The sequence below is a fragment of the Cynocephalus volans genome, chromosome 6 (genome assembly GCF_027409185.1).
Source record: "Cynocephalus volans isolate mCynVol1 chromosome 6, mCynVol1.pri, whole genome shotgun sequence".
NCBI lineage: Eukaryota > Metazoa > Chordata > Mammalia > Dermoptera > Cynocephalidae > Cynocephalus > Cynocephalus volans.
In genome coordinates this window covers 47,015,352-47,030,538 of record NC_084465.1, presented here as the reverse complement: position 1 = coordinate 47,030,538, position 15,187 = coordinate 47,015,352, and the positions used below count along the sequence as shown (strand labels likewise).

At 42.7% G+C, this 15,187-nt stretch overlaps 1 protein-coding gene across 1 annotated transcript in view; it reads right to left on the bottom strand.

Moving 5' to 3' along the window:
• Positions 1 to 15,187, bottom strand: part of LAMB1 (laminin subunit beta 1) — a 69,288-nt gene that overhangs the window by 22,193 nt on the left and 31,908 nt on the right. Inside the window, exons 14-24 of the mRNA XM_063098978.1 lie at positions 15,001 to 15,136; positions 13,580 to 13,738; positions 12,550 to 12,677; positions 12,205 to 12,328; positions 11,572 to 11,776; positions 10,799 to 10,942; positions 10,399 to 10,630; positions 7,499 to 7,662; positions 6,019 to 6,243; positions 4,783 to 4,997; positions 4,007 to 4,103 (exon numbers count right to left, since the gene is read on the bottom strand). Of these exons, the coding sequence (XP_062955048.1) occupies positions 4,007 to 4,103; positions 4,783 to 4,997; positions 6,019 to 6,243; positions 7,499 to 7,662; positions 10,399 to 10,630; positions 10,799 to 10,942; positions 11,572 to 11,776; positions 12,205 to 12,328; positions 12,550 to 12,677; positions 13,580 to 13,738; positions 15,001 to 15,136 (1,829 nt within the window). The remainder of the gene's footprint in view (positions 1 to 4,006; positions 4,104 to 4,782; positions 4,998 to 6,018; positions 6,244 to 7,498; positions 7,663 to 10,398; positions 10,631 to 10,798; positions 10,943 to 11,571; positions 11,777 to 12,204; positions 12,329 to 12,549; positions 12,678 to 13,579; positions 13,739 to 15,000; positions 15,137 to 15,187) is intronic.

The window sequence follows — 15,187 nt, the reverse complement described above, 5'->3', positions numbered from 1 at the left end:
ACAGTAATAATGGTTCCCTAAAGAATCAAAGAAGTCTGATTTCCTGAGTCACAATGGAAATAAAGAATAAAGTGGGTGATTATGACAGAAATCCCAACCTGAGACAAGAATACAGGCAATCTAACGATTAATATCTGGGCAAGGGAACACACTGTGTTTTTCTACTAAAGAAATTTGAAATGGGAAACAAGCATGGTGAGAAAATGGCCCATCCCCAGAGCTTCTCACCTATGCCCCCACATTTCCAGTTTGCCTGAGTTTAGAGACAGTGACCTTTTCCAAGAGTCAGAGGCCCAAAGTGGAAACTTTACCCTCCCTTTGCTATCATTAATCAACAGAAAGATTCCTCAAGTGACCCTTTGACTCCAGAGGGGCATGATGCAGAGCTCCAGGCTGAGGTTTTCTCTAGCATGTTCAGTGGTGGGTGGATTAGATTCTCTCTCCATCGCAGCACAGTGGTGAGCTTGTTTAGACTTGGCATGATCGGCTGAAAGCCTCAATCTATTTGGACAATAGGAACATTCAACGATTTGAAAGTTGGAGGCTCAACTCAATTGTCTTTTACATAACTACATTTTTTTTTTTCCATAAAGAGAATACTTAGCCATAACCTAAATCTTTCTATAAGCACATTGTTAGCTAGGTGGCACCAGAAAGTCTGAATTTGTGCCCTCTAACAAACCATTTCAACTAAAAATATATTTAGCAATTAATTACATAATTTGAGAAAAGGATATTTCAGCTGACACCTCTTCTTGTTTTTGCTGGGCTTTGGCCCTGGTCCCTTCAAGTTCTGGTCTTTCCATCTCCATATGTGATGTACAAATAGAACCCTGAACTTAGTCTGCTTCTGCATTTCTGTCCCTGCCCTCACCAGACCACACCGGTCCTATTGCCATCCAGTGTGCACAAAGCCCTGTGGCTGGTGATGAATCCCCTACTGTTGACTCAAATCAATGCTCACTCTCTGTGGGTGCTCTGCAGGTTATGAGTTTTCTCCACAAGGTGTCCAAAACACCTGGGACCAACACAGTCTCTGTCTTAAGCACTGTGACTCCTGGACACCAAGTACATACAGCAACTGCCCCATCATGGTGATAACCCAGAATGCTGCCCCCTTCCCTCAAATTTCCAAATGCCCCCACCCCAGCTCAGCCAGTGTGAACACAAAGGAGAGACAGTGTAGATATTAATACTCCAGAAAATATGACAATATTTTAACTCTGAATTGCCAAAGTTAGAACTAGGTCAGATACCTCTATCCTAGATTTTAACACTTTGGGGAAAGGGGTTTTCTAGTCTCCATTTAAAAAAAGCCTAAAGATGAGCCTGGAGAGATGATACAATTTTGCAGGAAAGCAAGGGGAGAATGGAACCCCTAGATCTAAAACCTGACAATCTCTCGGGGTATTTTCACTGGAGCTCACATCCTTGGAGAAGCTTATAAACCCTCCAGAGGGCTTGAAACCAATATTTTACTTGCTGGGAGTGGGCTGAATGGATTTAAAGACTCAAATTATAATATCTGGGTCATGAATATAGAAAGATCTAAAAGAGATTAAAAAAACAAATTCTGCCTGTGCGTATTAAAAAAAATTTGTGTATAGAGTATGCATATAAATGCACAGAAAGAAAACTGGAAAGATTCATATCAAACCAAGAAAAGAGAGGAGTGTGCTGGGGTCGGGGGAGATGAGCAGCGACTTTGTCTCCTTCTAATACAGAAATATTACTTGAAGTGAACGCAGGCAGCCTGGCTCCAGGATCTCTTCCTTTGCCTACATCCCTGCTGCCCTCTAGATGTGGGGATCCAGCCAGCACAATGGGAAAACCATAAAGCCAGATGATCTTTGTAGTTTCTCCATTTGCTAAATAGAAAATGGAAATACCAAAAAGAGGAGCAGAAATGAACATACTTGTCTGTTTTCAATGTGTTCTCCTTATACAAACCGTTTGCTTAAAGAATACTTAGCTTTTGTTTTGTATTGCTTGTTTGTTTTTCTTGATTATCAGTTGCTGATGTAATAGGCTGACCTTTCTTCTGGACAAAATGAGCAAAGAACTTGGCAAACACTGATGCCATGCATCTCACTCTTTGCAGTTTCTAAAACAGGATCTCACTTTTGACCCAAACAAGCTGACACTGGCCCTATAAGGCACAATGTCTCTGGAAGATTCAGAGGTACATTTTAAAGAAAAGATAAAAGGGTGTGAGGGGTAAAGTTCTGAGTACTACATGAACAATTCTCTGATTGACTCTGGCTTCAGGTAGCAGGCTTTTCATGCTAACAAAACTAAGAGCAAAAGGTCAGAAAGCTTTGGCAGCCAAAGCTATTTTACTAGTGAGACATGCTGATAGATTCAGGGTTTGAGCAATGATAGAGCCATTGTCTGGAGAAAAATCAAGCCCTTGGGGTATGACAAGATTGAGGAATTTAACAGAATAGACATTACAGTCCTGGAGAAACCAGATTTCATGCAGAGTTTTACTTTCAGAAGACATCTTGGAGCAACTGATCCAGTAGATGTCAGCCCTTTCTAACGGAAGTGAAAAAGTCGGATCTTATCAAGAACCAGCACCTGGACTGTAGAATGATGAATGAAAAAGTACTTGTTTATTAACACAGCGAACATCATCCCTTCTGTGCAAGAAACCTGAATCTAATCTCAGATGCCCATATAAACTCTTCTGGCTAATCCACAACCTAAAAAACAAATCATATGCAACTTGTTCTGGTCTTGTCCACAGTTTGAACTTTTCCTGCTATTGAGGAAGAGATGGGTATATATTCTGAAGGAACATAAAGATTCTAGGTTTTTGACCTTTTGTAGGAGATAATGAATGAATTGCTAACTTGGAGATCTGTATTTCTTGCTATAGCTGTATCCAAAAGAGAAAAAGGTCATTTTAAAATCTAGAGTCCAATAGAGACCTATAATTTTAGATGTGCAAAGAAAATATACCAAAAAGCACAGAAGAAACTACTGAAAATACTTATTCATAGTTGTAAATTAAAAACATAGGAAAGAAAACCAAGTAGGAAAGAAAGAATAGGAAAACACAGTTAAAACAGCCTATTAAATCTTTTCCAGAAGTGCTTTTACTTTAAGACCTAACAGACAATTTGCCAGATCAAGAAAAATTGCAACAGCATAAAAATTAAGCAATCTTTATAATTCACATGATTTTAACAAGTTTTTTTTTTTTTTTTTTTTTTTGTCTTTTTCGTGACCGGCACTCAGCCAGTGAGTGCACCGGCCATTCCTATATAGGATCCGAATCCACGGCTGGAGCGTTGCTGCGCTCCCAGTGCCGCACTCTCCCGAGTGCAACACAGGCTCGGCCCAAGTATTTTGTTTTTAAGAAAACAACTTCCCCTCACAGTCCTTTTTTTTCTTTTTTATCGTAAGCCTAAGGTGACAATCTGGGTTTTATTTACATTTAACAGACTTGGAGCTCCTACCATATACACAACTGCTTTATGACGTCACCCTCCAATTCTCACTGGTGTGGACGTTATATTTACACAAATATACTAAGAGCTGTGACAGTCAGCAGAGTCTACTTGATCCACCAGAATCAAATGATCTTTCTAGAATACCCATTTATCTCTGCATGTGCAGTCAAGGAAGCTGGCCATAAAACACTGTTCAGACGGCGAAAAAATCAGTTTGCAGAAATATACGGTCATACAGTCCCATTTTGATTAAAACCATTTAAAAAGCGACTGTGTATGTATTTGTGGTGTATGTGCATGTGCGCATGTGGAAACAAACAAGGGTTACCCCTGGGAGTGTGGTCGGAGGAGGAACCACATCCACTTTTTACGACCTACGCTTACCTACAGAGCTAGATTTGTTAGATTATTTTTTCAACAATGAACATGAATTTCTTTTGTAATTAAATATAGGGTTTTTATAGACAATTTGTACTGCGCTTTAAAGTCTATGGAGAGCTCTTGTAGACCCTGGTTCCCCCTGCTCTGATCAAACGCCCATGCCTCACCTCGGCACTCCACGTCGGGGTCTCCCCAGAAGAGCTCCTGGCACTCGCTGCAGGTGCGGCCTCCGAACCCAGGCATGCACTGGCACTGCCCCGTGAACTGCAGCCAGAACACAGACCTTGCTCAAGCGGGCTGCAGGCAGAAGCCAGCTATCATTTTTTTTTCCCCCAGATGATAGGAGAAGTGGGACTGAACTTTTGGCCTGAGGACGTCTCCACAGGCTGGACTAGGAAAAGAGACTCTTACCTCGACCTTAGGTGCCAAGGGCCCCACGCCAGCATCTCCTAACTCCTCTTCCACAACTGGGCTTGGAAAGGTCCACATGGCACCTTACACTTCACTTATATGTTTCCTTACTTTTATCCTCACAGTGCAGTAACGATCCTAGGCCACCTTTGACTCACTTGCCTTAGGGAACATGTCATTCTTTTAACAATGCTGGCTATGGCTCTTTGCTTCCTTTCAAGCTGAGTAGCTAAGAAAAAAGTCTGATTCAGGGGCAGGTACTGAAGAGAAACAGCACAGCCTTATGCATTCTGATGTGAATCTGCGTCCGCAGCTGGGGCAGTGTATTGAAATGCTATAGATGAATCAGACGGGGGACTGGATGGTTATGTAGTCCCAGCCACAGTGGACAAGTGAGGGCTCATATCCAGCCTATGCTGTGTGTCTCAGGCTGTGTGTTCTGATGCCTTTCTCTAATTGGGGCAAAGCCACTGAATAGGCTAGCTGTCACCTGGGCTTATGTTGCCTCATTCCCCCGGCCACAGCTCCTCACCTCATTACAAGATGGCCCGAAGGAATGAGCAGCATTGCAGTTGCATGGGTCACACCCAGTCCCACTGGCCAGCTGCCAGCTATTGGGTGCACAGCGGTCACAGTTCTGCCCAATCACATTAGGAAGACATAAGCACTGACCAGTGGCTTTGTCACACTGGCAGTCAGTGCTGTTACAGTGCTCCTGCACTGTGCCCAGGTAATTGCACACACACTCTGAAAAAGAACAATGTCATTGGATTTACATTATTATCATATTCACAAATATATAGGGCATGCAGAAATTAGCTACATCTAATCAGCTAAGATTTCCCCTCTCCAGATCTTGACCTTAGAACACAAAGAAATAAGGACAAGAAAGGGGGGTGACTTAAAAAATTTTAAAATTCTTCTTTAGAAGTTCTTATGATGTACTACATAGTTCTGACATTTCCCAGGAAGATGACACATTTGCACAATGTACAATGATGCATTTTGCCTAGGAGTGTTTTCAAAATACACAGATTTAACAAGCTGCTAGTGAATCATTTTAACATTAAGGATTTAACTGGAAATAATAAAAAATATGCCAGTGGGAACTGAGATATCTAATGATTTCAAACTCTTAGCAGGAAACAGCAGTAATACATGTGTCAGACATAGCAGGTAGAGACCTTTAAGCTAGAGAGGCTTTAAGGAATCCAGTCCTGCTGGTCCCCAACATGCCATTCATGTTTGTATAAACAAAGCTGGGGGCCTGGGGGCTTCGTAGCAGCAGCAGCAGCAGGAAGTGCTGGCTGATCTCTTGATAGAGAGAAATCATGAGGTCAGAAAGAGATTCTAGAGATGTTACTTCCTTCTTTTTCTTAAGCTGGAAGGTTCTACTCCACCACCGAGGTTAGAATACCACTAGAGTGGGTATTTAGCATCTCTTAGTCCCATCCAAACAGCAAGTTCGTGGGCAGAACATAACATCAATACAATCTATTAATGGCATTTATCATGGTGACAGCTACGTAGCTTTCCCTTTTGGTTCTCTCTCCCTGACACTGAGACACAACTTGAGACTTCAGTGCTGCCGGAAAATGAGGATGTAAAGAAAAAAAGTTTAGTCTCATCTCTCTTTTGTGGAAGGTGAAAATCTACCTCTCTAAACAAGTGTTTTCCCAAGTGAAATGAATACACAAAGAATAAAACCCAGATAAAGGAGAAGGGGAATATCACTCTAACGAGGGGGCAAAATGAACGTGCATCGTACTTCTACAGTCCTGCTGGAGGGCATCTCCGTAGTACCCCAAGCGGCACAGCTGGCAATGCTCCCCTTCCGTGTGGTACAGGCACTTGAGGCATCTTCCGGTCTCTTTGTCACAGGCTTCTGGGTCTGTCGTGTCAATGTTGTGGTGACACTGGCAAGGCTGACATGACCCCCCCACGTCTGATGGATTGCCAAAGAATCCTGAGGCACAGTCATCACATCTGGAGCCTATTGTCCAATAAAACCAAGCAGAGGACTGTCAGCTTGCTGACTGAAAGGCTCACCGGTCCACCGCGTTCCTGCCCAGAGAGAGCCAACCATGGATATGCTATTTACAGAGCCCAGGACAATCGCAGCTAAGGGGAAAGAATGGGCTTCCAGCTGTGAGGGCGAAGAAGTAGTTTTAGTCTCTGAGACTGCTACAGCAGCCTTGGGGTCCACAGTGGGCCATGGACAGTTACGGGACTAAAGCTCCTAATGACAGAGATGAGCAGGTTAGGAGCTCAGTAATGATCCAACAATGTAAAGCGTAGCTTGATGTTAAAATCCTAATCCGAGAGCTACATAAACTGAAAAATCACTGCTCCTTAATGAGTGGCCAGAAAAACGGGATGTTTAATGATGACCAATTTCCCTAAGAGATCTTGAAATCAGATGCAAAAAATATTTATTGAGCTACGTGTAAAAATATCTAGTATTTGAAACAATGGCTTCAAAGATGAAATAAAAGGGGGGTTATTTTCACAACTAGTTAAATTCATTGAGTCTTGACAGATAACGTGAGTATAGCCCACAGTGAAGAATAGGAGGGGTCTTCAAAAAGTTCGTGGAAAAATTTGTCTTGTCTCCTAATTCTATTTTTCCACGAGCTTTTTGAAGTACACTCGTGTATTCAGCTTTGACCGATTCAGGCGTCTGATTCCCTGGTGATACTCTTTTCTTTCTTCTGCCCATTTGGCCACTTCACTGCTTTGAGACACTTCTGGTAATAGTCGGATAAGGAAAGGGAGAAGTAAAATGTAAATTAATATTTCTACTGTTTAATACGAAAAAGTGTTTCATGGGGTTTTGTTCACGAAGTTAAATGAGCTTACTATCCTTACTAATTACATTATCACAGACTTAAGAACTGACTCTACCCTACATGCCAAATAGAAAAAGAGCATCTTTTCTATTTCAGATTCTCTTAACTTTTAAGTTAGGATTGTAAAAGTAAACTTAATTGGCTCAACCTTCATCTTTTTTCTCAAACAATGAACTCATAAGAGGCTGGCCTGCTAACTTAGCTGGTTAAAGCGCAGCCTTCTAACACCAAGGTTTGGATTCCCATACTGGCCAGCCACCAAAATAAGCAAATAAATAATATAAAAATAAACAAATAAAAACCACTGAATTGTATGCTTTAAAACAAACAAAAACAACAAACTTATAAAGACACATCTTTCCCTCTCTTTTTGCCTCCCAAAGTCTGCACATGACTTACCAACGTATCCAGCATCACAAACACACACAAGTTGTAGGGTAACAGGATCTTGATAACAGCTTTTGGCAAACTGGCGTCCACTCTCGGGACCATCTGGGCAAGGGCAAGGGCGGCAGTGATCTCCTGACCCAATGATGGGGTCGCCATAGTAACCAGCCAAGCACCTGCATAGGTTGCAGGAGAGAGCAAGCCATGAACCACAGCTGTAAGAAGCCTATTCCAAGAAAAGTCTGAGGAACTGTGCTCTTTGTGGGAACAGTCTTCCCTGTTGCTCATGTTTCCATGTGGTGGATTTTCCAATGGAGCAGTGGTTCTCAAACTTTAGCTGCAATCAGAGGACTTGTGAAAACACAGATTGCTGGACTCATCCCCCTGAGTTTCTGATTTGGTAGGTCCCAGGTGATGATGCTGATGCTGCTGATCTGGGGATCACACCTAGAGGACCACTGCATTAGAGTGACACCCCTGGCCTAACCTGGCCCCTCATTCACTGCTCCCCAGAGGAAGAGCCATGTCTCACCCATGTGCACTCTACTGTCCCATCAGCTGCCTGCCTGCCCTGAGCATTCTGGGATCTGCTCCCTCCTGACATTAAGGAGTCTGTCCTTGTGGGGATGGCTTGCACTTGTCTGCCTCTGCCTGTGCCTATGATAGCCACAGGTCTAAAGCCATGCCCTGCAATCCAGCTTTTACCAGTCCTGAAGTTAACACGGATGCTCTCCAGCTGTGTGACTCCTGCGTCTCTCTCTCTCAGGTGGTTCCAAACTTGGGCAGGGATGAGGAAGGTTGTTTCTTAACTCCTAAGTCCAGCAGGTTCAATCCCTCCCCTTTACAGACCTGGGATCCACAGAAGTTACGTGGATTGCAAGTCTCACACAACTAGTTAAATAATAAGCCAGGATTTGAATTTAGCTTCCTGACTTCCAGCAAGGAATTCTTTTACTATGTCATGCTGCTCTCCTCAAGATGAATGGTAATTAGGTTAGTTTTTTATTTCCTATAACAAAAGAGCCTAAAGGAACTCTGGAGATCATCAATCCAACCCAGTCATTTTACTTACAAAAAGTTGGATATTCCAACTCATCCAAGGTTATAAAGCAAGTTAGGAACATATTTGAGCCTGGAATTCAGGTCTAAGGATTTCCAATCTAGTTTGTTTTTCATGGTTTTTTTTGAGGCAGAGTAATTTTTTTTTAATGTGGGGGAGGATATATAGAAGAGGAAAGCTGTTTAGAGGAAATTAACAATCTATTTAATTAGTCACAGAAATAATACAGGAACATATTCCTTAATTATGTGCGGAAGGATTCTATAGTGATGAAGCAATTTTGTACAATGGTTTCTGAGAAAGTTTCTGTGAGACTTTTCTAGGCAAAATAAACCCAAACACATCATGATAGAAACTGAGTGTTCATTTCCCGCCTTCCCCCATACTTCCTCCCCCTGGCAACAATCTGAGCATAGAGTTTCTTTCTAAATTCATGGTATTAAAACTCTGATTACATTGGAATGGGGAAAAGAATGATAAGAAATTGGCCAAAACTAGATAGTAGAATTCCAAATACTAAAATAAAGTGTTGCCATCCATCTAGGGCTAACGAAAAATCTTTCCTTCTCCCACACCCTTTCTCATTCTCCTGTAAAAAATCAAAATGCTTTACAAATAAAAATCCAGTCGCAAATATCAACCAAGACATTCTCACAGGATGTTCTGTAAACGCATTCCACAGTGTGCCTGATTCTGAATCAGCATCGCGGACAGCCATCTTTGTTGTTTACCTGGGTGTCCCCTCCCCTCCACTTCTTGTTAATCGGATTTTCTCATCTATCTCATACTTTTCTCCACTCTTTGAAAGAATAATGAAAAACATGGCATAAAAGATGACACCGATATATTAATTTCCTCCTTCCACTCTCATATGACTGGTTTCCTTGTACCTTTTCACAACACAATCTTGCAGTTGGAAGGGATAACTTTTTACTCAAAGGAGTAGTCGCTAGGGCCTCCAAATCCTTGAATCCCACTCTAGCACTGAGCCAAGAGCATGTGTTTGCTTACACGAACACTTTCCTGCCTGAGTTAAGCACACATTTAGTTTTCACTAACAATTTCTCTTTCATCTGATGAGCAACTTTGGCACTGACTAAAGTGCTCACTCAAATGTTTCAGAAGTGGCTTTTTAAAAAAAAATCCCATAGATATAGGAAGAGAAAATTTATTGGCATAGAAAAGCAGACTATTACCCCCCCCAAAAGCAAGTTCTAACAGTACGTCTGCACTCCTTAATTAGTAATGAAAGTGTAAGTCATCACGTAATTTTTTCATATGGACTATTTTTAATCTACTAAGCTAGACTATTAATGTTACTGGAGGCACACTCTGTGTCCTGTTCTTACTGTATACCTAGTGCAGTGCTTTGCATCCAATATAATTATTCAATTGCCATTTGCTAATCGGAGAACAGATCTACTTATGCGCATTTTATATAGTCTCCTGGAGACTCTAGTTGCATAAAGTATTTTGAAAAACAAAGCTACTCAAAATGACTCATCCAATTTCGATTTGGTTTCTCCTTTGACCTAAAATAGGCTTTAACATTTCACAACTCTCATCCTAGGCCAGAATCTCCTGAGACAGAGATAGGATTTCTACACAGAACAATGGTGAATTTAGGATGACTCTCCAAGAGGACAGATTCATGTTAGTCTTGTTCTTTGCTGTATCTCCAGTACTGTTACAGTGCCTGGCCCACAGAAGGTATAAACTAAATATTTACCAGATAAATGAACAAGTTCCTATAAATTAATGAGGTGGACAGAAATGAACAAGCCATCTGGAGGCTGGGACCAAGATGCCGTTTGCTCATTCTCTTTACTTTCAAGAGGTAGCATCCACGTACCTTTCACAGTTGTGACCTGTGGTATAGTCCTGGCAGCTCAAGCACTCCCCTGTCACTGAGTCACAGTCATCAGCATGGCCATTGCACTGGCAGGGCTGGCAACTCGGAAAGCCCCAGTACCCAGGTAAACACCGGTCACACTGCCGAGCATACACCCCCTGGAAACAGTGACACTGGCCAGTGATAGGATCGCAGAAGGCATTGACAGCTCCTTGCAGATTGCACTCACAAGCTGAAGAAACAGGCAACCAAGGAACCACCTTGAGAAAGTCATTAGATGGAAACACACCCCTTTTATAAGTCCCATTGTCCCCAGTTCAGAATGATCACAGGCTACAGAACCCCACCACTATCTCTGTTAATCTGAATGAACACACGCCAGTGCTTCTGATGAACCTACGTTTGCATCCACCGGGGCCAAAGCCGAAGGTTCCAGGTGCACACCTGTTGCAGGTTCTTCCAATCACGTTCGGCCGGCACTGGCACTGGCCTCCGTTGGGGTCACACACAGAACTTAACGAACCCTGAGGGTCACATTCACAAGCTGCAGGGTAAAGAGAGGCCAGAACCTGTGACACAGAGCAGCATATCACACCTGTCTCCGAAATGATCCATTTCCTTTCCTCTGATCCTTTCTCCTTTACTACTCTGGCTTATTCAGAATTCTGGCTTAAAACAATATCATCCCTGTGATGAGTGGGAGGGAAGGAGGAGGAGGCAGAGTTGGCAGATCAAAGCAGTTTTTCTAGTCAGGAGGTCATTAGGTTTTCTCCCTTTGCCTTCAAAGCTCAAATATCACAGGACATTAGACCAAAGCCCAGTGACCTTTGGGGGTTGGTCTAACCTTTCAAAAAGAAAAACATAAATTTCAGTTATTTGCTGCTCCTCTGATTCCATTCCATCTCCCCACCCTGCCTATGGAAATTCTATATCCTCATGGAATTTTTCTCTAGTCACCTGCTACTTATTTATTTCTTGAAAATCGATTCCATCTTCAGTGGTGCCTTATCACTAAAATAGTATTTAAAAAATAAAGACAAACTATAGTAGAGACATTATTTCCTTTTGGCTCACACAGAACTACCGGGCATGTACTCCCCTGCTCCTTGTGTGCCAAGCGTACTCTTGGCTCTCAAGAAAGACGAGCCACCGCAGCTGCTAGGCAATACCTACCCAGGCCTGTCTGGTGTAACAGGGCAGAAATGCTAAAGATTATATTTCTGCAAACATCTGTCATTGGCGTTTTCACAACGCTTCTGCTGTTCTCCAGACATCGGTATCTCTGAAAGGTTTCCCAGGCACTGTTGGTGACCACCCCATCTCCTGAGCCTCCCACGGTGAAGATGTCCAGTGATTTACAGTACGGCATGAGAACGAGCTGCAGAGAGACAGAACCAGCAACACGTCCTTGTGGTGGTGCCCATGTCATCAGTTAAAGCAAGTGAACACATAAAACTCCCAAAGGCTTCTTTGATTCTTGAACAGAAAGAACTAGACTCATTAAATAAAGCGAAAACCTTCCCATTCTGAAATACTTTTGCCAGAAAAAAGTTTAGATATACACTACATAGCTTAATGATTTCTGAAATGCTACTTTTTAAGGCACTTCATATGTTCAGAAGGAAGCAGCTTGAATAAATCCTTTTCACAAGGTGGAGTTTTACAAGCAAAGTAACCTCAGAGGCAAGAGAAGATGATTCTGCTTAACAGCTTGGCACCGGGACCCCTCAGCACAACACTGTGGGGAAGCAGGTAGCCACTCTGCCCAGTCTTTCCTGCACATGTCAGAAGTGATCTCGCCCTTACCGAGTCAATGAGCGTGTAGGGGTTCTCCACGTCACTATCAGAGGAGGTGTACTGGGGCAGCTCTAACCTCACCGTGTAGTTCATGCCCTTCTCAAAGCACACCGGGCGAGGAAGTACGACATACCTGCCCCCAAACAAAAGACAAAAACAACAACAAAAAATCAATCTTTAAGCATCCGTAAAATTAAAAATTAAAAATAAAACCTCTATAGAGATAATTCCAAAGGAAGAAAGTCAATAGTCAATGTCTGGCTTTGATATGGTAACTCAACAACTCTTGAGATACTAGAAAAAAATTAATTCGCCTATTAGTTCTGCTGAGCTGCAAACCACTGCCACACTGACCTCGAGCCTGGTGATAAGGACACCACCTGGTTGTCATCATCAGGAACAGTATTACCACATCGGCTGCTGGTTGGAATCTTTCCAGGTCGCTGCACCATGATGACAGCTTTTTCCCAGTGGTCAGGTAGCTGGAATAATAAACAGTCAAAAGGTCCATCTGCATTACCCACTGTCACCTGTTTGTTTACAAAGATCTCTCCAAATTGACCACGTGCCAAGTTCAAATGGGAAACACACAGCTGCTTTTCCTTTCCTCTTTACTGTTTCCTCTGCTAGTGTCCCAGTCCCAGCCCTCATCCCTTGTCCCCTGGACACTGAGACACCTCCCAGCTATTCTCCTGCCTGCCTCTGCCCAATGTCCCTCTCTGTCCACTTTTGAGCAGCTCAGATAATGACAATCCTCCGCTCAAAATCCTTCCATAGCATCCTATGAATATAGTCCAAACTCCTTTACTGGATCTTCACATTTTCACTAACAACATTTCCAACCATATCTCTTATCTAGCTATGTGGAATAATTCTCGAAAAAAACCTCCAAAACACCCATCTTCTCTGTTCACACTATTCCTCATCTCCTTTTGTGTCAGTTTATCAAAATTCCTTCGACGCTTTAAGGCCTAGGTCTGCTTCTTTGTGAAACACTCTGGGAGGCCCTAGCTCAGCTCTCCATCTTCTAGCTCCATGTCTATTCCTGCTGTGACACTGTCACCTTCGGCCTCTCACTGCACTTAGTGGTACGTGTCTGTCACTGGGCAGCCAGGCCGGCAGGGGAGGAGAGGCTTTGACACATTCTCATCACCACCTCGATCCTCAGCAAGGTTAAGTGCCTAACAAGAGATCATCACACGTTTGAGAAACAGATTCAAGAAGAATGTACATGTTAACTTCTACAGAGGTTAGAAAGTCATAGGCTGATCTGTTCCAATGAAACCTCTAAATTTCACAAAAACATACGGTACCCATCAGAAGTACTATTTTTCCACCAATACTCCCCTCCCTTCCCCAACAGTCCAGTGAGGGGTTTCTTTACCTGTGGCTCATAGCGAATTAGAATGTCGTACTCCATGGAATATGGTATGTTGTCAATGAAAAACTCCAAATAAGCCCCTTCGGGCACTCGGACAAACCCGGCTCCCGTCCAGGAGGGAATCCGGTCCTGGATGTACTGCCGCTCCACTATGCTGACCCCCTACGGACAAGGCAACAGCACTTACACTTGATTTGAAATGGCATTCAATCACATTTAACAGTCAAAGAAATCCAGAGTCACCCAAAGACCCAAAACTGTGGCTATCTCATATCTATTTTTTATAGTCACGTTTTCCCCAGTAGATTGTAAAAAGTTTTGATATATAAACAGGAAATTGGTTTCTTTTTAGTTTTGTGGTTGGGGTAGTCGGGGCATTGAAGATGGGACTCAAAGGCTTGGAATATACCTTATATGATATAACTGGGGGAATAAGCATAATGGAAGAAAACAGGACAACCCAAGGGCTCTCATAAGCCAGCCTAAGAGTGACGAGGCAATTCCCAGATGTTCTACAAGGTTACTGTATTTAATAAATCATAAACATTTAGTCTATTTATTTCTGTCTGGTTCTCTCATTGGCATTAGTTTCAGACTCTAAGTACAAGTGAAGAAACTTGACATGATAACAAATGTTCACTACTGATGAGCTAATTCTGATTAATTATTCATAAGATTATTATGTGATACCTATGGCTGGTCGCCTCCAAAGACAGCTGCCATCAGTTTCTTCATTCGCTGCATGGGTCTGTGTGTGGTTTTACTCATCAAGAGGTACAACCTACGTTTTCCCCCTGTGGATCTTGGCTGTCCCTGTGACTTATGACCAACAGAATTTGAGGAAATGATATTCTGGGACTTCTGAGCCCAAGCTTTAAGAGACCTGGCAGCTTCTGTTTCCTCCTTCTTAGAAGCCAGAAGCCATATAAGAAATCTCGCTATCCCAACTCCACCATGCTGTGAGGAAGCTCAAGAGAGCTGCTCAAAGAGGTCACGCAGAGAGAATTGCCAAGCCTGCCTCTAGCTGCTTCAGTCATCCTAGCTAATGTGCCATACATTTTTAAGTCACTAAATTTTAGGATAATTAGTGAAACAAGCCTGAGTATTTATGAAGTTAGATCAACAAGAACTAACAAGAGCACAAGTAGAGAGAAGAATGGAAGAAAACTTTTTCTCTTAGAGACCAATCTCTTAAACCAACTACAAACCTTATTAGTGAATGCTCCAAAGTCTATTAGTGAGTTATAGATTTTCTCAGCTTTAAATATGACTGTTCTCAAGAAGGCATGATTCTGATCCTTATTTTGTGCTCACTGACCAAAGCTACAAAAACACTTCTAAAATGGCCTCTTTACAAAGTATGTATATGCCATTACTACCCCCAAAATGCTGCTTTACCAACCTGCTAAGCATCCCCTACTTACAGGCCCCAAATTGGCTTCTTCTGCTTCATAGATGTAGTGATCCAGGGTGGTGAAGTAGTAACCAGACTCCACTTCATTGCACTGACGTCCGATCATGTGAGGCCGACACGAGCACTGGCCTGACTCTGCAGAGCAACTGCAGGGGAAGAGGTGCCAGGTCAGCAGCCATCACCGTCTAGTCATGTGT